The sequence below is a fragment of the Xiphophorus couchianus genome, chromosome 7 (assembly GCF_001444195.1).
Source record: "Xiphophorus couchianus chromosome 7, X_couchianus-1.0, whole genome shotgun sequence".
Lineage (NCBI taxonomy): Eukaryota > Metazoa > Chordata > Actinopteri > Cyprinodontiformes > Poeciliidae > Xiphophorus > Xiphophorus couchianus.
Window position 1 is genome coordinate 19,360,711 of NC_040234.1, and position 22,968 is coordinate 19,383,678.

A 22,968-nucleotide genomic window follows, 5' to 3' on the forward strand; every position below is an offset into this window, starting at 1 on the left:
GAATGCTTTTTTTTTTTTTTTTTGGTTTGTTTTGCTTATTTTTCTGACAGCTTAACAAAATGTCTTCAAGTTTATTTTCTAACATATATGGGATGCAAATCAGGTTCTTCATAATTTGTAACTCCTTTATCTTTAACCTTTTTTTCCAGGGACAAATTTTAAGTGGAGAGATTAACTCAAATGACTTTTTATGGACAGGTATGGATTACTCCTTTATTATTCCTTTATTGGTGCAACAGGTCAAAAGTCTAGAGGTGATTCAAAGGGCTTTATCATCGTCTCGTGCCTGTTGCTCGTGAAAGTCTGATGTGCAGTGAGGGGACAAGTTCATTCAAAAGAAATGGACCATCATCAAGATTCTTCCACTGATGTGTAAAATAGCCAAACATCACTTGATCTTTTTTTTCTTATCAATCTTTCCTGGTATTCTGTTGGGGAGGAAAACATAAAAAATAGACAAAATACACAAACCAACCAGAAGCTCCCATGAAAAGCATTTAATCGACTTGTCAAACATTATTTACACAACTCCAGTCGAGCACAAGTGCTTGAATGACATTGAAGAAGACAGTTCATACACGAAATATCAACATGGAATATTAAATTAACAGGAAAAGCTTTACACTTGTCTAAATGCATTTAATAAGTCAATGTGTATACAGAATAGGAAAGTGCTTCTCCAATTGAGAATGTTCTTACAAAACAAAACATCAAAATCTCTGCTCATCTTTCTGTTGATGTTGACACTGTTCTTTTGTTTCCCTCTCAGAAATATTCAAGATGATATAAATGATAAGGCAGCACTGGTTAGCGTCATGTTTGATGCCCTTTTGATTGATCTGGAAAGTGCACTTCAGGACCCAAAGGTTTACATTCTGGTTGGGATGCTGCAGTCTGATACATTGTGTCTTTTTGGGACATTTAGGGATAAAGTATAAAGCAGATTAGCACTGAGGAATTCTCTTGTGTATTAAATGAGTCAGAATTTACACTGCCGGACATCAGAGTACTTTTGCTGAATCTTAAAGCACCCCGTGGAATGTGCACAGAAGGGGGAGAGCGCTGCACTTAAAGGAAGATAATCTGTTTTGAAGGCATCAATGGCTATCTAAGAAAGCTTGTACTGTTATATATTGGGAAGTTTGTGCATTTTTACTCTACGCCAGACATATTATTTGCTTGCTTTAACATCTCAAGATAAAACTGTCTATTGTCTATCAGTGGTTACAGAATAAGATGGCAGTTAGCAGAGCATCAAACTTGCGTTCAGCCCACAGTTCATAAAACCAATTAATGTGACATCACAGACTATTTCACAGCTCAAGGCTAGGCTGTTAGCAACAGTCTCTGTCCTGTATTGCAGCTACGTAGTGTTTTACAGCTAACATCTCAGGAACTCCGACACTATACAACCAGTATAACCACATTACTTTGTTTAAAAGAAGTACAGAAAGTACAAAACTTCAAGGCAAAAGAAAAGACATTCAGAAGTTACTTTGTGCTACAGTGGCAGGAGACAGAAAAAAAAAGGCAGTAGCGTGGCATCTTCTGAGGCATTTTCACAAAATATCACAAAATACCTCAGGATTCTAGTTGACTCAAAAAACCATCAGTGTCGGCTCAGAGGCACCACTGCTAAGATGGTAGAAATTTATATAAAGGTCACAGGTGAATGTTCGTGTATGAATGATACAAAAACACTGACAGCACTAACTGGCTTGTTTCAAAGAAGAGACACACACTGAGGAGAGCTTTGCACATAAAATCAGATCAAGCTGGTAAAATTGTTTGTTGAAAAAACAAAGCTGGCCTGCTTTAAGCATGCTGTTAGTTGCTGTTATCACCCTGTGTGTACCATACCTTCAAATTCATTTTGTTTAAATTTTGAGCAGCATGCAGCACATTCCTTTTATTGTTTCGTGTGATTCGCGTGTTTTGATATTACTAGTCCATATGTCTTCTCTGTGTGCCTTTAAATTTATCAAGCCAGGCTGTGACAGTGAAAGGCACTATAACAAAGAAATTACTGCATCTCAACTACACATACTACAGAAAAAATAAACAAAACTAACAGAAAAATGCATATACATAATTACATTATGTTTTTTTTTTTCTTTTTAATTGTTAGATGTTCCTTTGTCTTTTGGATTAAACTTAGGTGAATTTAAAATATTGGGGAAAAAAAACAAAACAGTAATGATTACTGTGTCATAATACTGCTTGAGCCTTTTCATATTTTGTCACATAACAACCAATATTTTATCGTCCCCAAAGAAATATAAATAGTGTGACTTGAATTTAATCTGATTCCATAAAATACAATCCAGAAAACTAATGAATTTCGGAAGTTCCCTTAAAACTCTACTGTATGTACTTTAACACAATAATAAAATGTATAGAGAAGTTAATAGCAGGTTTAGATTAAAAACAAAACAATAGCCAAAGCTCTAAACTTCTCTCTAAGTATTCAATCCTTCATCCATAGAAGAGTTTTGACTTACCGTAATTTAAAAGTTCACGAGATGTCATGAAGAGGACAGCAAACATGCTGTTCTGGTCAGATGAGAAGACAGCTGAACATTTTGACCAAAATGCAAATAACTATATTTTTTACAGATAACAGATTATAGAATGGCCTAGACGTTAATCTAGTGAAGACTCAAAAATGAATGTCCTCCATTGAATCTGAGGGTTTTAACTATTTTGGAAGAAAAAAATTAGCAAAAGATCTGGCTCTATATGTGCTTCTCTTTCACAACTCTGCTTTGCTTTGACCAAGTCTGTCACGTAAAAACTCGACAAAATACACTGAACATTGTGGTTGTTATGTGACAAAAAAATCAAAGGGTATGAACTGTCTGTATCTGATTATTGTCTATTTCAAAGGTCAATAAGAAATGTCAACGACTAATCTATTCAGCTGACAGAGAAACCGTCACTGAACAAGATTCAAGTCTGAGTCCCTTCACCAGAGAGAAACAAAACAAAACAGGACAAACTAAAGAAAACACAGTACTACAGTGATGCCGTTGGTATTCCAAGCACATGATAACCTAAATCATTCCCCTAAAACTAGGACTAAAATCCTCTAACACTTCTCCTATGTCAAAATTCACAAAGTACAGTGATAGTAATTCATGCCACTTCTTGTCCTCTTATTCTACACTTTTACAAGAGATAACTTATGTTATATATATTGTTTTCTTTCTTTAGGACATTTGTATACTTTCATTATCATATGTTTGGCTCAATAAATGCAAAAATGTAGTTACCAACAATATCACTCTCTGTTACTGGTTTTGAACTATATTAAATTACCAGAGCAATGTAGTAGCCACCTCAAATAAAAGAAAAATGTTGCAGAGTTGGGATATTTTATGGTTACAGTTAATATGAGATTTAATCTCTTTGATGGCAACTTGACAAAAAAAACCAAAGTTGAATTTTGATTGATCATTTTAATAAATTCCCTTGTTGGAATGACCAGAAACCACTAGATCTTTATCTAACTCCTTTGCCCCACACAAGAATGAAGACATACACACACACACACGCCTACACGCCCACACACACATGCAGACCAACACACACATACACAATCAAAAACACACAGGCCTGCTCTGGGGCCTCACAGTAATTTAGCTCTTCGGGGCAGAGCCTAACAGTGAGATTGCCTCTGCTTGTATGAAGTTGGCCCAGGCTAGTCAGATGGTTGTTGATTGGAGTTTTCTAGCAGGGTGTTTTGTTCTGCATAAAATAAAACAATTGAATGTTTGAATGTTCTGAATGTTTGTATTTACTTATATTTGGTGAGTGTTGATCAGTGTTTCAGTCATACCGTGGGGTTCCGATTTAGCCTCTGCTGCAGCTGCTTTGTCTGCTCCACCCTCGAGATCTGGTTCTAATTGAAAAAGAGTGATAAAGTCAGTTAAAAGAAAACAAACAAGTAAAAGACAATGAAATGCTGCATCATAAAACTTCATGTTGCTTACTAATCACTTTCCTGCCCATTAAAAAAAGTCTTAAATGTGCCATTCATTTGATCCAGGTGTGTTGCAAATGAATGCATCTAAAAGTTGGAGTGTGGTAACTCTCAAGGACTGGAATTGGACGCCCCTGTTGTTAATTGGGCAAAATGTGTACAACCTGTCCCTTGTAATTTCAATCTTTTAAAGGGCTTTAGAGTCACAATCACAAACACATTCATTCACCGATATGCAGATTGGCAAACAATTTGAGGTTATGTGCCTCGCCCAAGGGACGTGCAAAAGGAGGAAACTGGAATCAAACCCACAACTTTAAGATTGCAAGATGACTGCTACACCCACTGTACCACAGTGCACACAGGAGAATATGACAAGTAAAATAGTATTAGTATTCCTTAAACAGTAAATTATAAAACTCTACTGGATTTTATCTGCAGGCATTTTATGGAAGGATTGGGTTGAATTATGCAGAACTTCTAATTAACTTCACTCTTTTGTCTTTTCTGTTCATAATTGTAAGGATTACAAATTTATTTTTTTTAAAAACTGAATACCAATAATGTATTAATCTCCACAGAGTAAGGTTTTTGTGGGGACTTTCCAGGGTAACATTTATAAATGTGATTACTTTAAAAACCACTAACACTAACAGGCAATTAAACTAAACATTCAACCAATACCAAACACAGTCTAAATCTGCCTCTTAGTATGTGTTGCTAAAGCAGAACAGTTTGTGTTGACTGTAAATTTAAACTTTGCTGAAGAGGCAATACTGGGATGCAGGTTGTATGTGAGCTAATCGTAACTGCCAACACTCACTGAGACGTGAAGCTGAGTCTGCTGTCTTTGCAGACAGCTGACCTTTGAAAGGTCAGCTTTTTTGTTTAAAAGACAAACCGTGAGACAACACTTTCTTCTCGACCAGAAAAGAGCTTGAAGGAGATCAATTTAAGACAGTTGGTCAGTTCTGATCTATCTCAAAGACGCTCAATCGACTGTGGCATCCTACCACTAACTGGTACTACTGTAAATATACAATTTCTTGCAAAAATACTTTTAACCAATTAGTGTTTTTACATTTGCCATGTAAAAACCACCACTGTCTGGTTTTAGGAATGCTTAATTCATTCTATTTGGTAGTATAAATTATAAACAGCTGGAATTTCTGTAGTTGCAGTATTAAAAAAGAATCATGTTTGTTAAAGCTACCTTGACTTTTTTTGAAACACAAATTCCTCTTCTGATAGGCAAAGTACCCACTGACTGCTCCCACCGCAGACACAATGATTCCAGACAGGATTGCTGCTAAATTTTTAGAGCCTGCACACAGAAACAAAATAAAACAAATTATTAAAGAAATAATAATAGAAGAAGATGAGAACACTTTAAATGGCAATAACATGGTCACATTCATTTGGAATTAAGAATGATACTCTTTAAAAGCATGCAGAGAATCTTCTCACACATAAAACCAGCCTGGATAGTTTTTTTGCCCTTAGTGCAAGCATATAGCTATGTAAAACCACTGTTCCAAATAATATAAATGGCTCAAATAAGTAAAGATGATTGTCTGCTTAGAACCGCTGTACCCAATAATTTACTCAGCAACAACTTTGCTTAAATTACCTGTTTTCAGTCAGTTATTAACATAACTTAATGCATATAACATCAATTTACCACATCATATGAATGGAATGTATCTGCATTGCTGCTTGGCATACCACACAGTTTTTCACGTCGATGTATTTCAAATATGAAAACAAGGGCTTTTTTGTACTAGGGGTTGCTTTTCATTCAACAGAGAGTAATAATGGCAAGATACACTGAGATGACCCGACATGTGACATGAGGACTGAAGAGGAAGGTGATTGATGGGATATAAAAGTGGAGTCAACCACATATGCACACCTGAATAAACTAACAGGAAAAGGTGAGAAAAACGGGTGAGAGGAGTGAGTCAGGGAACTTCAATAAATGTTGAAATAAGAGAATGAGTCAACATAATTAGGGGGGGATGAAACAGGAGCCTGTAGTGAGTCAGTAGAAGGAAGTGAATGTCAGACATGAATGAACATGCATGTGAGAAAGAGCAGAACACCAAGGGTAAAGAAACACAGTGAAAGGAAATAATTTTGAAAAGAAGACAGCAGCAAATCTATGCTTTGAGTTTAATCCACCATTAGTCTTTCAGAAAATGAAGTAATAACAACAATAAGAAGAAATAACTATAGCACTCCTTAAAATTTGTTCCACTTCTGCGACTGTTGCGTCTACTCATTTTTTACAGTGATGCAAACACTTAATCTTCACAGTTTAAAGAGGAGGTTTTGAAAATGTGACGAGGGAAGCACAAACCAGCTTAGGCCAACACATAATACAAATAAGCAGGACAAATCCTATGCTGCAGGTATGTTTGGGGAAGGGCCTGAGAGGGTGGGAGAATGTAGTGTAACCAGAACACAGAAGAGAGATAACTCACTTTTAGGTTTGGACTCTTCTGGATCTGGAAGCAAAATAAACAAAATTAGCACTTAACATACATTTGAAAATAACATAGATTTTGCACCATCATCACTTAATTTGCATCATTTTTGATTTATTTGAGTTATAGACATAACATAAGGCAGTGTACAAAGATCCTTTCAAATCTTCTCATCTTACGTTTTAGTTTATGCTATAGCCATTTTTGTTACCATTGCCCTTAACCCCAAAAAACAAAGACAAAATCGACAAAGAACGCAGCCAAAGGAGTGATGATGGTACACTTTAAAGTCTAAACTTGGGCATTAGAGCATAAAACAGTGGCCACACAATAAAAGAATAGCAAAAACAAAGTCTCCAGATTGAGTCTGAGGTCAAGTGAAGACCTGTAAAATAATGTATTGGAAAAAACTACAAGACTCATTATGATTTCATTTTTGTACTATACTTTCAATATTCAAGGTTTTAATTCTTTAAAAGATTATGGCATTGTGTTCCTGAACAAAGGTTACTGCTAAGATGTATCATCAGACACAAACTACAAAACTTTGCATGGATTTTGTTTGTCTTGTAAAAGGTATGCTAGTAATATCCTGTTTCACCAAGTTTCAGATCTACATAAGCCCCAATGTTTTTTCTTCTGATTTAAAGAATATGAGCAGGACCTGGTGCAATACAATAAAATTTTTGAAGTCATAAATATTTTGATGATGAACAGAAAAAAACAAACAAACTTACTCTCTGTACTGGCACCAACCTCTGCTGGACCTAAAAAGAAAAAAAAAGACAGGAGAATATGTAATTTGAAAAAGCAGGGGGAAAAAGCATTAGTAAAGTGGTTTGGCAGTATATGTAAGAGAGAAAAAAATGAGAAGAAGGATGAAGTTTAATCTCTTTGTGGCAGATTGTACTTTAGGAGAATTAAGCACTTACATTTCTGCCTTAACTGTTGGGGGAACAGATCTTTAAAGCAATACTTTTGACATGGAAGCTATTATAGCCATCAACTAAGTTAATCATTGCACATATACAACATTGTGGCGCTAAATTGCAAAACTGAGAAGAACTATGCTAAAACATCCTCAAACAGATTACAACATGCACAATCATGTCTACAAAAAGGTTAAATCTAGTGTCACTTGAGAACACTTGCACATGTGTTAATATCATCACAGAGATATCAGATGCAAACTCCTTTTTTTCAATCTTTGATCTAAGTGATCTGTGTACCAACAAGTCCGTTATCACCATCTGCTCTGCTTGTCCGAATGTGTCTGTTGCATCATGGCGACTGCCAGCCTGCTTCAACTTGACAAAGCTGCTAAAGAACTCTTTCACAACAAAATCCATGACTGTAGAGATTAGAGAGAGTTTGCTTTCATGTGGGCAGTAAGGAGTAAATGCTGAGAAAATCTCTACTTAATGCACTGTAGTCAAACTGCCAAGTGTGACAAGTGATTCAACTTATTCAAATTAGAGACAATTAGAGACATGTCATGATGAGCAGAATTCAGAAAATATAAACATTTGTGTTCTAAAAGCATTTTAAATGCATCTCGGGCTTAGAGACTTGCAAAAGTATGAAGGTAGACCCTGACTATTTTCATGTTGGCCACATTTCAGCCAAACACTGTGGTTACACGGTCTCTTTGGATTTCTGAACTTACTCATTTAACTTAAATGACTTCCAGTTTGACTAGGCTACAACATAAATATCTTTGGAAAAGAAGAAAAAAAATATTTGAATGAGGACTAAAATTTTCCAGCATTACATCATGGCTGCAAGATGTTAGGTTAGGGAAATAAAAACGAGATATCCTGTATATATAACAGGATATATCGAACAGTCAAGGAAAAGCTTTAGATAAACACTGCTGTGTAAATTATATAGCACCGTCTCATTCCTCCGTCTTTCTGCATGCCCCTCATAAACATCCTGATCATATAAAAATCACATCAGAAGAAAATCTCCATAATGACGTATTTGCTGTCTTTGTGTGTTTATTTGGAAACAGCACAGTTACTCAGGGTCACACATGTAGTCACTCAAGATGTATTTAAAAATCTGGTCTGAATAATGCATTTAGAGCAGGAAGCTTGACATCCTTTCACTCAATACTGATGTTGATGACAGGGCTGAACAAACCTCTGTAAGACCAGATCTTGTTATATTGAGTTTATTTATACTTGTAGAGTGATAATGGTGGATTAAATCAGCAAAGTCCCTCTGAAGGACCAGGTACTAAATTCACGGCCCACCACTGCTGTAAGTGACTGTATCATGGTATTGGCATCATTTTTAATGTGACTTTATTAACTTTTTATTCCATTATTTATTCCACTGTAACAAGATCACAACGCACACGCTATTGCAATACAAAGATGTAAAATTATTTCTTGGTAAAGGAAAGTCTGTCTTTCAAAGCAACATCCAGGTAAGGGAAATTTAAATAAATCTGATCTTATTATGAGCCCTGTCAATGAAGTGGAGTGCTTTCAGTTTGACTCTTTATGTGAAGCCCAGAATGTTTTGCGACTGCACCAGGTAAAATTTCAATTTTTGTTAGAACAGGTTGCCAAACACACAGCACATAATGAAAATGTCAGAAGAAGAATCACAATGATGACATTTATTTTTATGAAACATAGAGAGCAGAGTTCTGTTGTTTTTCAGTGTGGATAATTAATGTCTCTGGACAAACATTGCACTGATATCTTGGTGAGAGATCACTTTAATCTATCTTTGAAGTTCTCTTTTTTGCACTCTATAAAAATAGTAGAATTATGGGAGCATGCTTGTCTGTAAGAACCAAGTGGATATCATTCACAGTATCTTGTATTTGCTTGTGTAGCTAAGCCTCTCTGATAAAAAAAAAAGATTGCATCACTAAGCCTTATCACAACATGGAAACCAATTTAAACGATCGTAGTAATAAGATAAGATTCTACCAAGATAAAAACTAACCAAGATAATATGTCTTTACCATCGTTTTATTTTTTTATTGGTTTCAATAACTATTTTAGCTACAACTGAGTAATGTAATGGAATTACTTTTAGTTAGTTCGATACACCTGATGAAAACAGTGATCTAAGGATCATTTGGGCTAACTAAAGTATTTTTATTGTGGTCCATATCTTTCCTTGACTAGGTGGGTTATTTGATATACATTTCTAAGTTGAACGCAATGTTGCAAGATGTTAATTAAATTAAATAAATACATAGAAACTGCAAGTAAAGCAAATTTCATTCAAGTGATAATCAAAATATGGAGATCACTATCTCTAAAATAACACATTTTAATTTCAATGTTTCCTTGTTGAATCATATATTAAGATAATATAAATTGGAGAACATCTGAGTTAGGCACCCCTGGAAAACTCATTTCTACAGTCTGAAACTTCAGCAGAAAGGGTGTGAACGATGATCCTGTGAACCAGTATAAGGTTTTTATAAAAGGATATAATTTGTCACGAACAATGGTTTACTTAACTCTATCTTAGGGGAAATCCCATGGGTGTTCTAATTCATGTATATGGGTGTGGCTCAACCAACATAACTGATACGGATGAGCAGGGAGAACTATGATTGAGGCTTTAACACGCTGTTGATAAAGCCTTTTTATTGCTTAACAGTTTTAACTTTTATATGATTGATACATGTAATAAAGTGTTTTCTTGACAACCGAATTAGACTGCCATGGTCTTGTGCCTTTCGTAAATCAACACTTCAGTTTGAAAAAAAACAGAGAATAACGCCACAGTGAAATGTAGAAAGTAAAGAGCGGTCCCTCAGCTGTAAAGTCAGTGTAAATCATTCGGGAGGTGTCTTAAAAAAACCAAATGGCAACACCCAAATGTAGGAGGCAAAATTCCCACCTTAAATGCAATCCCCGGGATTGTATATATAGGCAAAACAGCACATCTGTTCCTCATAATTTTTCAGAAATTAGTGAGATGCAATAACTCTATACACAACAATTTAACAAAAAAACATGGACTCTTTTAAAACAACCAAAAGAGAACAAAACAAAGATCTGACATGTCTTTAAAAATTTTGTGATAAATGTGCAAGGGTTTTGTTGTTACACACAAAGTGAATCAAACATTGGAACTCAAATTAATTTAAGTTTAGGACTTACCGTACTCCTTCTAAACTCCCAACATAAAATAGTTACTCTTCCACTTTAAACACACCAAGCAAAAAAAAAAATGTCGGTTCTTTGAGACTATCCAAATATTTCTCCCAGCTTTGGTGAGGCTTTAAAGGGCCAACCTCCACAAATATATCCACATCGAGTTACTAATATCAAAAGGACTGTTAAAATAGAATAGAAACCAAATCAGAAAGAACAAAGTTAAACAAAATTTACCTTGGTTATAAATCTTTCGGCCTTCCCCCTTTATCACTGTAGGAAAAGACAAAAGAAATTAATAAATCAGGTAAATTAAAAATTAAAAATAAACAGCAAAAGATTACTAAAATAATTTTTCTGTGTGAGATCATTCATAAATGACATGAAAAACAATATTTGGATAGTACTTTATAGATGAATTAATCAACCCATGTAAATATCAAAGTATAGGTGTTTAGCTACATATGTATCAAAGTATAAATGGAACAAATTACTGCAAGGAAATGAAACCTAACATATTAAAAACATACATAACAGCTGGAACAAAAAATTTGATGGAAGGAAATATTTATTATGATTTATTTTTCTATTTTCACTCAAAAATTGTTCAAGAAAAAATTTTATAGTGGCAAACACAACTAACATATTTTATTCATTAATCACATTCCTTGTTGGTTGTTGTGTCACTTTCCCTTGGGGATAAAAAAAAGTACTTTTCAATTTAATTTAAATTAAGCTTAAATTAAGTTTGTAATACAAGTAAATGTATCTTACAGAGATGGGCATACCTTTGCTTGTATCTACAAGAAGCATACAGGCACTACTTCAATTAAAAAAAAATTTTAAAAAAAGATCCTCAACAGCAGTATACACTGGAACTTAACCGACTTGTTTAATTTGCTGTGGAATTTCTAATGTGAGCCTAACAATTACCAGGGAACTCCTTTGTATAAATGTTCCCTCCCTCCCAGAATCACAGATTCACAACAAGATCTGCCAATGTTTTGTCACACACGGACCAAACAGCAGCAAACAGTCTGCATCAAACAGGATGCCGACTGACAATTATCTGGAAAGGTGAGTGTCTTACAAGACATGGAAAAAATAAGCAATGGAAACTGCAACATTTTGCCAGAAGAAAATTGCTGTGGGAAACAACAGACCTCTTTTCCACTGACCTCAGTTGTGGCTAAATTGGTGATATATGTGTGAAACAAAGTGAAATTTGAAAAGCCATATGTACAGTATATGGCAGCATGAAATGGCTCAAATAGGCATTATGGAGACATTATTCTATAGAGATCAAAGTTGCCTGCTGTCCTAAACAAATAACATTGGTTTTAGGAATGTTTTAATGTTGTTTCTTTTTTGTTTGCCTGTTTTATCCACTTCCATTAAATGCTCAAATAGTGTTTTTTGAGGTATTATGCTGTTTTTTCCAAAAAGAATAACACGTGAATATCACTGCACAATTTAAGTGTGCAACTTCTCAAGGCGGACTAAGATGAGGGGTGTGTTGTTTTTATTTTGTGTGATTATATGGCACATTTACTGAATAGGTTCTTTTCCTGTTCAACCGTCATAAAATGAGAGACGGTAGCTGTATAAACAAGTCTGGACACTTTCACAGCATCAAGAGAACACGAATGAAGATTTCAGAATCATCTGTGTTCAGATCTTTCTGCACCTTGTCATTTTTTGCTAGATAAAAGTCATACAAGAGTCAATATACCGAAGTTGGCATGGTGCAAACATTAAGATTTTTACTCCATTAGCATTCCATTGTGCACACTCCATGAGGGAAGCCAATTTTCCACTACAAATGTGGTTGTTTTCTAAAGACTGCATGGTTTGCTGTATAAAATTTGTTTTAAATGAATTTTTAATTAAATCACCAATGTCTCTGTGTCTTTTAAAAGGGTCTGCTCTCTTTCTAAATGAATAAAAAAATTAAGCTGATCCTGCTTGATCATTTGTTTGTTGTCAGAATATACTTGCATGATACAAAGAGCTCGTCATATAGCCTGTCATATACCATGTTCACATCTTTGGCACCTTTTAGCCACAACCATTAATCTTTTAGTTGGATTTTATGCAATAAGCATAAACACAAAGTAGCACATCAGAGTAAAGTGAAAGGAAAAACATGTATTGTTGTTTAATTCCTTTAACAGATTAAATCCCAAAAATGTGTCCTTCTATATGTCTAAATACATCCAAATACAAATATGCTTAAATGAGGGTGAAGTTATAAATTCCAAGGTTTAAACATCCCATAAAGAACTATTTAATCCATTATAAGATTGTGAGAAGAATGTTGCATAACTGCAAGCCTACCAAAGCATGCCATCTACCTAACCTGTCAACCAGTCGAGATGGTAAGGACAGGTGACACAGGACGGTGTGTCCCTTTGATAGAAGAGAGGCTTGAAGAAATCCATTGTTAATAGAAATTTATAAAGCATCTTGTTTGTAGTTTGTCATAAACCATAGAGGAAACATTAGAAAAAGACAGCCTTCAGTCAGATGATACCAGAGTTTTGCCAGCTTTTAAAACCCTGTATAAAGGAAACTAATACTGCAATGGTAAAACATGGTGGTAGGAGCCTTATGCATTCTGGTTATCTACACAGCAGCCCTAAACACAAATGAGAATCACACCTTTCATATTTATATGATTTGTGAAAGATGCTGAAAACTTTGCATCCTTTATCTTTCACTTAATAATTATGCACAGCGTTGTGTCACATATAATTCCAATGATCACTCTGCCATTTATGGTTGTAGCATTATAAAAAGTGAAAACGCTCATCGGGCATGAATGCTTTTGCAACAGTTATTGCAAGCAGGATTTAAATGTATCTTAATTAGTTTTCTGTTTCAAAACATTGTAATCACATAAGTTCTTACTTATTTCATTTATCGGCGGAATAAGGGTTGCTTTCTGTGCGGTCTCCTCATCTACTTCAGGCTATTAAAAACAAAACATAACACACATTAACCAGTAGAAACAAGATGTGTCAAAGCAAACGTTTACTTAATGGTTTTTAAAGTCTTCACATAAACAAGCACTGACTATATAGGGTGCAGCAGTTGTGTCAGCAACCTCAGGTACAGGAGTTGTTTGTTCAGGCACTTCCACGTCAGCATCTGAATTAACTGCAAATAAACAGAGACGCAGGACATAAAATAGCTTTCCTAATTCTACATTATTACAGTGTACAGAAAATAATTGTCACTGCAGACAATATATAAAGAATTATATCATAAAAATAATAGTAGCTTCACAAAAGATCATTATCACCATGGCTCTGCTTCAAGAAATTAGATTTTTACAAATATTTTACAGTGATAATATTCAGAAAGGATTAGTGTAGTAATATTAATGTAATGTAACATACACCAATTGAACAGATACCCCAGTTCAATTGCTTTTATATGCAAATAGAGAATCAGTCAATAAAATGGCAGCAACTCAACTCAAAGCATTTAGACATCTATTTAAAAAAGGTATGCAGAATAACATTTTTCAGCTAATCAAACCTCAAAGCATATTTAGAGGAAGCAGAAGAACATCACACCAGATGCCACTTCTGTCACCTAAGCACAGAATCCATTCTGTCTTGTCTTTACAATTCATGTTGTTGGTGGTGGTATAGAGTTTGGGGGAATATTTAGCTCCACGCTGTGTGTCCCTAGTTACGACTTGAGCATCATTTAAACACCTTAGCCTACATTTGTATTTTTACAGGGTTTCGGACCATCACACTGACTGAGTTTGCTCCACTCTTCAACTGTGACCAGATCTCAGTCCAATAGAGCTTTGTGGGGGCACAGCAGGTAAATCTGCAGCAACTGTGTGATGCTATTATCTTAACATTGACTGAAATCTTTGAGAAATGTTTTCATTTTATTAGCACACTTAATAAAGTGGACTTTGAGAGTATAGGTAAATGTTAAATTGACAAGATTAATCTAAAATAAGCACAAATAAATTATTATTTTCTAAATTACCTTGTGGTGTGGCAGATGGTTCAATTTCAGCAGCCACTGTGGAAGGTGCAGGTTCTGCACCAGCAGCTAGGGTAACTGCTCCTGAGCCATCTTCTGTAGGTGCTGCTGGGGTCGTCACACCTGCAGACGGTGCTGTAGATGTCTCTAACTCTTCTCCCAAATTCTCATTCTCAGGTTCTGGAACTGCCGTTGGCTCAGGGTCAGCTTTTGGTTCTGGACCTGCCGTTGGCTCAAGGTCAGCTTCTGGTTCTGGACCTGCCGTTGGCTCGGGGTCAGCTGCTAGTTCAGGCTCTGCCGTTGGTTCAGGGTCAGCTGCTGGGTCAGGGTCAGCTGCTGGGTCAGGTTCTGGTGTTGGCTCAGGGTCAGCTGCTGGGTCAGGTTCTGGCGTGGGTTCAGGGTCAGCTGCTGGGTCAGGGTCAGCTGCTGGTTCAGGTTCTGGCATTGGCTCAGGGTCAGCTGCTGGGTCAGGGTCAGCCGTTGGTTGAAGGTCAGCTGCTGTGTCTATTTCACCTTCTGTTTCTGGTGCTTCCTGTATTTAACACAATTTTTTAGCACAATTGAAGCTTGAGAGTGTTATAAGGCAGAATAACGGTGTGCTAAACTTTACAGTGAGACACAAAGACTAATGAAAAATCAATTGGCACATCATTAATTCTACAAAACTTAACAAAAAATTAGCTTCTGCTTATGTTATCACCTCTCACTCTCAGCTTTCAAATTTTCACTTAGTTATCAAAAGGATACATTTTTAGTCTGTGATTTTAAGGTGACATCTTGTACATATTATAAACAAGCAAATCCAACTGAAAGGAAGCATTTTGTTTTCCTCACTGTCTCTGCTGCGCCATCAGCTTCTCCATCAACCCCTGGATCTGCTGGTTCTGTTGCCGTTTCTTCCGTCTCTGGAGCAACAGTTACGTCTCCCTCATCTGGATGAAGTCATGTGAAAAATAAAAGCAACAGAATAACATTAGACTTTTACATTATATACTGACACATGTTTGAGCTTCAGGTCCAAGTCTTCTGCTTTAAAAGAAAAACGGGTGAAAAATAGAGAGATCTGGCCACCCAAGTCTCAAAAAGCTTGGATTGCCTCTGAATTCTTTCAGTGGGTAAATCCCTGAAAAGATTTCCAACATTGATCAATATTTAGTGTACTCTATTGTTACTGAATGAGAAAACTTGTGTTCAGTTTAAAGCAGTGCTAATAAAACTTCATGGTGATGACTGTGGAAACTGGCACAATTCCTCAAGGTCTGTGAGAATGCATGCAGATCCAGGGCCACACCCTGTCCTGACTGATCCACAATGTTAACGCTCAGCTCTGAAGTGGATGACAGGCACTTCGATCACATCTGACCCCAGGCAGCACTAAACAAAAGTCTCAACCTCAGGACAGCTGTTGCAGCTTTGCACTAATGAGAACCCTTCTTCTTTGTTGTGTGACTGTGTGCGTGCTGGAGTCAGATTTGTGACATTCCCCTGTGAGTAGCTAAAGCAACAAACACTGTTTAGTTTTTATTTGTCTTTACTCAGCTGATTTCACATGTAACCTGATGCTGAATCACCCCAGCAGTACTTTTCCGCTTCACAATAATTGAAGTGATTACTAATGATATTTATGCTAAATTTCCACAAATTTTCAAGTCAAAGCAGCACCAGTTGCTGCTAACAAGCAAGTCTTGATAAGTATGAGCATCTATTCTGAGTCATTGAGATGAAGATGCTTAAAACTTGACATGCTTTTGTATTCATGTTTAATGCTCTCTTTTCCTTTTGTAATAATAAAGGAAGCAGTTCTTAGGTGGTTGCTGTACTCTGTATACAGTCACATCACAACCCTAACCCCGCCATGCTGATGTTATCTACACTGTAGTTATTTCTGAACAAACTAAATATAAATAGACTAGCAGACAAAATGTAAACAATTTGTAAGCCCTGAGAGGAAACCATGACTGACTAATTGTTAGCCTCTAACAACACCTATGGTAGGGTGAGCTAAATTGCTTTCTATTGCAGCTAAACTAGAGGGTATTTCTTTGTCTTTTCATTGAATCTGGACATCATCTGATGACTTCAAGTTCTAAAATACTTAAACAGATTCAAATTTCATAGAGAGAAGATGGATTTACATTTCTTGAAATGTCATGCTACTTTTAAAACCACAAAATAGAAGGACATTTGGACCACCTAAGAACTAGGTCTCAGCTTCAACACAAATACAACAATTGTGGCATATGTTTGTTTTGCTGTGTTTATTCTTTCCTCTCAGTCATTCCATTGTCAGCTTGCATTTGAAGAAACAGAGTTGGACTAAGCTAACTGGATTTGGAGAAACTCACAAAGGATCTGGTTCACCACAAATTTCACCAAATCCATACTCAAACACTGTTAAAGGTAGTTTTAACAGGAAAAGGGACAATAAATCCAATTCTGCTGCATACAAAGTTGGCCTACGACCTTAACACACTGAATGTAACGATTTCAAAGAGATTTATGGCCCTTAAGAGTATTGACTTCATTGGTGTGGTCTGTTAAAAATAATAGGGCTGCATTTTTGATGTTTCATTTTATACAACTATACAATATACAGCTATAATCTTGTCTTATCATCACAATATCATGTATTTCATAACTACAGAGCCAGGCAGTAATGTTATTCTCCAAGCTAAACTATACATAGGAAACACTATGATAGAAGGAAAAGACAAAAGAAAATAGCTCTATACCCTAAAACCTTTCTTTAGGGTGATATAAAAATCTTCTCTTCCTGTATTTACTGCGTTCGTTGCTAAGTTAATTTTCAAAAGATTGCTACACCTGCCAAGTCAGATTGCATAAGAGTCAGTGAAGCCTTGAGGGTGACCAGCATGAACAATATCTGAAGTATTTCCATCACACCGTAAATCATCTGGAGGCGAGATGCACTGATGACACCCTGGCTCTTGCCATTCTAGCATGGATTCGGTGGGAACAACTCAAAATTCATAGAAATTCAGTTTATTTAAACAAGTACATTCAGTATATACAAGCTATAAACAAATTTGCATACATTCATTACACTCATTTATAGAAGAGTTTCTAATGCCTCCTTTTTACTTTGTGAGCTTAAAGCCACGCTACCAGCTCTGTATAAAAGCTAAACATTAATCACAGCCCCTAATGAATCACACTGTATGCACATGTGTGTATGGGTGTGGCACTGTGGTTGTTTCAGTTTCCTCATTATTTCTTTGGAAATCGCTGTCTTAATCAAAGATGAATTGCGGCGTACGTGGTTGAATTTGATGAGCCTCTGTATTTCAAAGGCTAGTGATAAACCACTGAAAACACAACCTATACATTATACAAAAAAATTTACTTAATCTTTATCCAGTAGTGATAACCCTTGTTTCTAATTTCTCAAACAGTACATGTGGAAATGAGTCCCGTCTTTATCGCACAGGTTAGAGCTTGCGTGCATATGAGTGGGAGGTTAGATGGATTTCATGTAACTGCTCTAACTCTTTAGTAAGTGTAAGCCTGTACATGCACAGAGAGGGAAGCTACTCCTGGATGTAAACTTTTTCTGTTGCTCCACTGAACATTCTGTTCTCACTTATCAGTTTACCACTACCTCATTCAGCCACCCTTACCAATACAACTCGTGCATGAATATAAATTGTTCAGGCTTCCTCTTGTCTGTTCCCTCCAGTAATAGAACAAACAATCCCATTTGCACACAAAGGAAGCTCATGTTGACATCTACTCACACTTTTAATAGAGTGCCCTGTTTTCTATTACCCCAGCAGTTAAACTTCCTCTCCCTCCTTTTTCTTCTGCTTCTTCTTAGAATCTCTTACCCCGCTTTCTTCATTCTCTTTCTTACTCACAAAGTCCTAACTCTCTCTTTTTCATTGCCACAACTTCCCCCTGAGGCTGGTGAGTCATCTTAGTCTCCAACATGACTGCATGCTATTGTATGTAACTGCGAACGGCAAAAAGGTCCCTGAGGGAATAACTCCTAACTGAAACCATGTGATTCGTACATACTGATAGTGTATTTGACCATGTGATCCTCACACACGGTCAAGTACACTGTGAGTTCTTTACAACTGGCTAATGCTTTGTTCAAATAAACACATATCTGTCTTTCTTGCACATTTTTTGAAACAGTTGACAGACAACTACTCCCAGAAAGCTCTAATTTGAGACAATGAGTGGAATTATTAGGTAGTACAACATCTTGTTAATTAACATCCCTCGCTGTCCTTTTAGCTACAAAAGGAAAAGAAGACATTGGGTTACATACTATGACTATGTATTCAGTCATAGGGAACTTGTGGGGAGACAACTATGCACTGGTAACAGCAATTTAAAGTGTTCAATTAATCTAATGTACTTTAAAAATAAAGGAAACAGTACCTGAAAAGATCCTATATATACACACATGCACACTCAACAGCTCCAGCTGGGATTCAAACCCAGAATATTTGCTGCAAGTCAGCTGTACTGACAACTGCATAACAATGCAGGCTACTATTAAAAGTTTGACAGTGAGTGCCATTCATTCCTTTTTACTTTTCTTTGTCAGGGTTGAACGTGGTTGGTAACTATTTCAAAACTGAACAGGTGAGGAATGCAGTTTGTGAAGACAATCTGTTACAGGGTGTCACAGATTTACCTAACATGAATAAAATCTGGACAGTAATTCATCAAGGAAAAGGACTCTAGCAGCATCTGTAATATTGATAAAACAACTTTATTGACCAACCAAAGGGTTTCACCTTGGTCTTCATCAAGATCATCCTCCTGATAATGATCTTCCTCAAGGAAACAGGATTGCTGTAGTCCTCAACGGCTCAGATTTTCTATATGCAGCTTGGAAGTAGGTGAAATTTAGCAGGAAATGTCTGGACATTAGGAATGTTTACATGAAAATCAGTATGGTGTAAAATACTAAATGAAAACTTAGGCACATCTAATGGTCACATGATGGCATTGTATCAGTTTGAGTGAATATTTCAAAGATTTCTGTTGCTGCTAAATTTTCATGTTGCTGCTTGCCTTGTTTACAAAATATTAGACACGTTCAGGAGATTTGGAACCTTTAAGGATTAAAATGGGGCAAAAGTTAAAAAAGTGGAGTTGCATATTATACAAAATCAGTGACATTAGACCCAATTTAATGACATTTCTCTTATATGTAGTTTTATATACAAAGCCGCCATATAAGATTTTGAGCTTGGGGTTGATGTAGAACTCAGTTTGGGTAATAATTATTTTCAAGGTAAATACAAAGAAATTTACTGAAAATAGTGAATGACAGTAAACCGAGAACATGTGCCACATGTGCTGTGTTCTTATTGGTGAGGTCAGAACTTTGTTTGAAGGAATAACATCAAAGCTAACTGACCAATTTTACTGGTCACTGAATTAAGTTTTATAATTCTGTGTGATATACAAGATACAAATCATCAGGATTCAAAATAAAAAAGTTGTTGTCATAATTTTTTTATATTGGTGAAAAATTTCACTTTTAATTACAACTTATAATTACATTTTTGTTATAACCTATTGACTTTTTTGCCTTTCATTTTTTATTTGAAGCTAACGTAATGAACTTAGCAGTCCAAACTGTTTGTGATCGTTATAAAACTTCTGACAAGATGGCCGATTCTGGCAGGCCTGGTATTTACTGAGGTGGTGCTAGTTATACAAAGCTTGGGAACCCATCATTTAGCACCATTAGCTAGGCTATGTGCCAACAGAACTATTGGAGCAATGAAAGGAATTTTATCTTTTGACTCTTCTGGTTTCCGCAATGATTGTGTGAGTTCGCCTGAGTGGAGGTGAATGATCTCACACATTGAGTCCTAACTGCACAACATTTTGTGCACATGTGTCCGATGATGTTAGAGCTTCTTCAAACCATTGTTCTCTCAGGTAAACCTTTTATTGTGTGTTTTGTGAACAGTGTTCTGTTTACCCCAATCATAGCACCTTAATGCACCCATAAGGGAGAGAATATGTGTGTGCATGTTTGTGAGCACTAACCCACAAAGGGATGATTTATGCGTTGGCAGTTGAAGGTGTAAACACAGACAAGTTGGCGCACTCACAATACACACATATAAACCCACACCTGGCACACCTCACACCCTTTTCATTTCCCTTTCAGACACAAATGTTTAATGGTTAGCTTATTCACACACAAAATGCATGGAGCTCTCTCATACTCGCACATGTTCTGTACATAAAAGTTGCAGTGCACCCCACCCTCTCTTAGTTACACACACAGACATAGAAACACTGAGGGCCTGGGGGGAATGGAAGGCGCTGAAACTAGTTGTGTGTGTTGGGTGTTGTCTACAGCTGGAGCTGGAACTGGAGCTGGATCTGGTTACCGAACACTCCCTATTCCTCCCTTCTATAGCTTAACACACACCGTAAATAATGTCCACATGCGCAACTGACCCCACACTTTATCTTGTAAACTGATAAACTGATTTCTCTTGCACACGTGCATGTCAGTGAAACATGCCTGGGGAGACTTTCAGGGTCCCAGTGCATCAAAGTCCACTGAGTTCACAGTGAGCTTACACTATCTCAAAACAGTTTACAGAGAGAGAAGAAAAAAACAATGGTGTGTGTGGGCGTGTGCGTGTGTGGGAGAGACAGTACATGTAAAGGTGCTTTCTCCCTGGCGGTTTGTCTAGTATCAAAAAACTTAACCGGTAGAGTGAGATTACCACCTCACCTCCAAACACCAAACGTTCAACTGAATTTGTTTGCATAATGATAGCGTGGTTCTTACTTCTCCTTCATTGTGTCTCTCTCTATTTTCCCTCTCAATCAGCTCAAGCAATTATCCTTCATCTTCTTCCAACACCTCCCCTTGTTTTTCCCTCAGTTTATGTGTTTTTCCTCAACCATTCCCCTTCTCTCCATGTGAATTTTATTGCGCATTTGAGCAATCTGAAATCATTGCATGTACTGCAGGCAAAAAAGGGGGAGCTTACAAACCAGCTGAAGGGGAAGGAAGAGGGGAGACAAACAAAAAAAGACAAATAAAAGACACCTGGAACAAAAGCAAAAAAAAAAAAAAAACAGGACATGAGGAGGAAGTAGTCAGCTAAGCACAGAGAAATGAGCAGTAAGAAACAGGAAAATGGGGAGACGGTTACTTGGGTCCACCACACCCCTCAGGTTTGAAATCTCTAAGAGAAAGATCTGGACACATTTTAGAAAGGCTGGGACATCTTTCCTCACTGATGATGGCCCAGCTGAACAGACAGAAGATGAAAATCTGTTTGGTCATCCAATTAGACATTAATTAAACCAAGCAGAATGCAGGGATTGATTATAGACGAAATGAGATTAATGAAGCATGCAAACAGACAGAAGACCGGTAGATAGATAGATAGATAGATAGATAGATAGATAGATAGATAGATAGATAGATAGATAGATAGATAGATAGATAGATAGATAGATAGATAGATAGATAGATAGATAGATAGGAAAAGAAAGAAGGAGCAACATTTGCACAAAATTAGAGCCCGAATACATTTACTAATTGAACCTAAATCATTACCTTGCGCTTTGGCGTGTGAGGCCAGCAGGCTCCCTAATAGCAGAATCCACAGGTATGACATCATGGGAACGCGCTGTTCTGCCTTTACGGATAAACGTGGGCTCACTTTCCCTGCCTGTGTCCTTTACCAAGGTCAATTAGCCGGCTCGGAGGTTTTCAGGTGGATTTGGAGGGCGTGTCCGTCCTGTCGGCGTGCCTGCTGTGCGTTCCTGCGTTTTCGAATGAGTCCCGCCGTGCTCCCCTTGAAGGTGCTCCAGATGCTCTGGCTCAGTGCGCGCCGCCGCGGATCTGCCGCCGTCTTTTGTCTGGATTGGAGGAGAGAGGGTTAGGTCTTTATTGAGGTGGGCGGGTCTCCCAAATACCGGCAGGCAAGGCTGTTGCTGTGGTAACACGAATTGATCCGTGATTTAATTAGTTTCGGCACCATAAATGCCAATAGTGTGACTAATCAACAAGTATTTGTTTTTATTCCGGTATTGCCCTGTGGAATCTGTTTTGCCAATCACCTTCTCGTCATTATAACCATGGGAACTAAGGACATGCATAAATATTTCCCGTACAACCTTTACTTACTTGTCCGTGTCGTACTCACGCATTTCCTGGAAACTTAAAGACACTCATAACTAGAGGCAGGCTATACTTAACATGTAAAATGCTTAAACACGCTTAAATAGCCAATATTTTATATATTGTGCAAATCACAAGGCATAGCATCCCCAGACTCATGTTTGTCCCATGTCTATTCTACTTTTACTCCCATAAAGTAGAAGAGTCATG

At 36.9% G+C, this 22,968-nt stretch overlaps 1 protein-coding gene and 1 long non-coding RNA gene across 3 annotated transcripts; one reads left to right on the plus strand and one right to left on the minus strand.

Annotated features, from left to right (window-relative positions):
• Positions 1–482: 482 nt before the first annotated feature.
• On the minus strand, positions 483–22,507 carry LOC114148903 (protein TsetseEP). Of its 2 annotated transcripts, XM_028024410.1 has the most exons (12): positions 22,192–22,507; positions 15,447–15,544; positions 14,835–15,144; positions 14,616–14,798; positions 13,678–13,760; positions 13,512–13,572; positions 10,839–10,874; positions 7,206–7,235; positions 6,466–6,489; positions 5,196–5,306; positions 3,839–3,901; positions 483–3,747 (listed from the first exon to the last, which is right to left on the minus strand). In XM_028024410.1, the coding sequence occupies exons 1-12, from the start codon at positions 22,253–22,255 to the stop codon at positions 3,701–3,703; spliced, it is 1,110 nt and encodes a 369-aa protein (XP_027880211.1). In that variant the 5' UTR covers positions 22,256–22,507; the 3' UTR covers positions 483–3,700. The 2 variants fall into 2 exon arrangements, with proteins under 2 accessions (XP_027880211.1, XP_027880209.1); XM_028024408.1 differs by having other exon boundaries at positions 14,616–15,144; positions 22,192–22,506.
• Positions 16,743–21,721, plus strand: LOC114148904 (uncharacterized). The gene is made up of 2 exons (XR_003596379.1): positions 16,743–18,915; positions 18,966–21,721. It is a non-coding gene; the product is annotated as an uncharacterized LOC114148904 (long non-coding RNA).
• Positions 22,508–22,968: the final 461 nt, after the last annotated feature.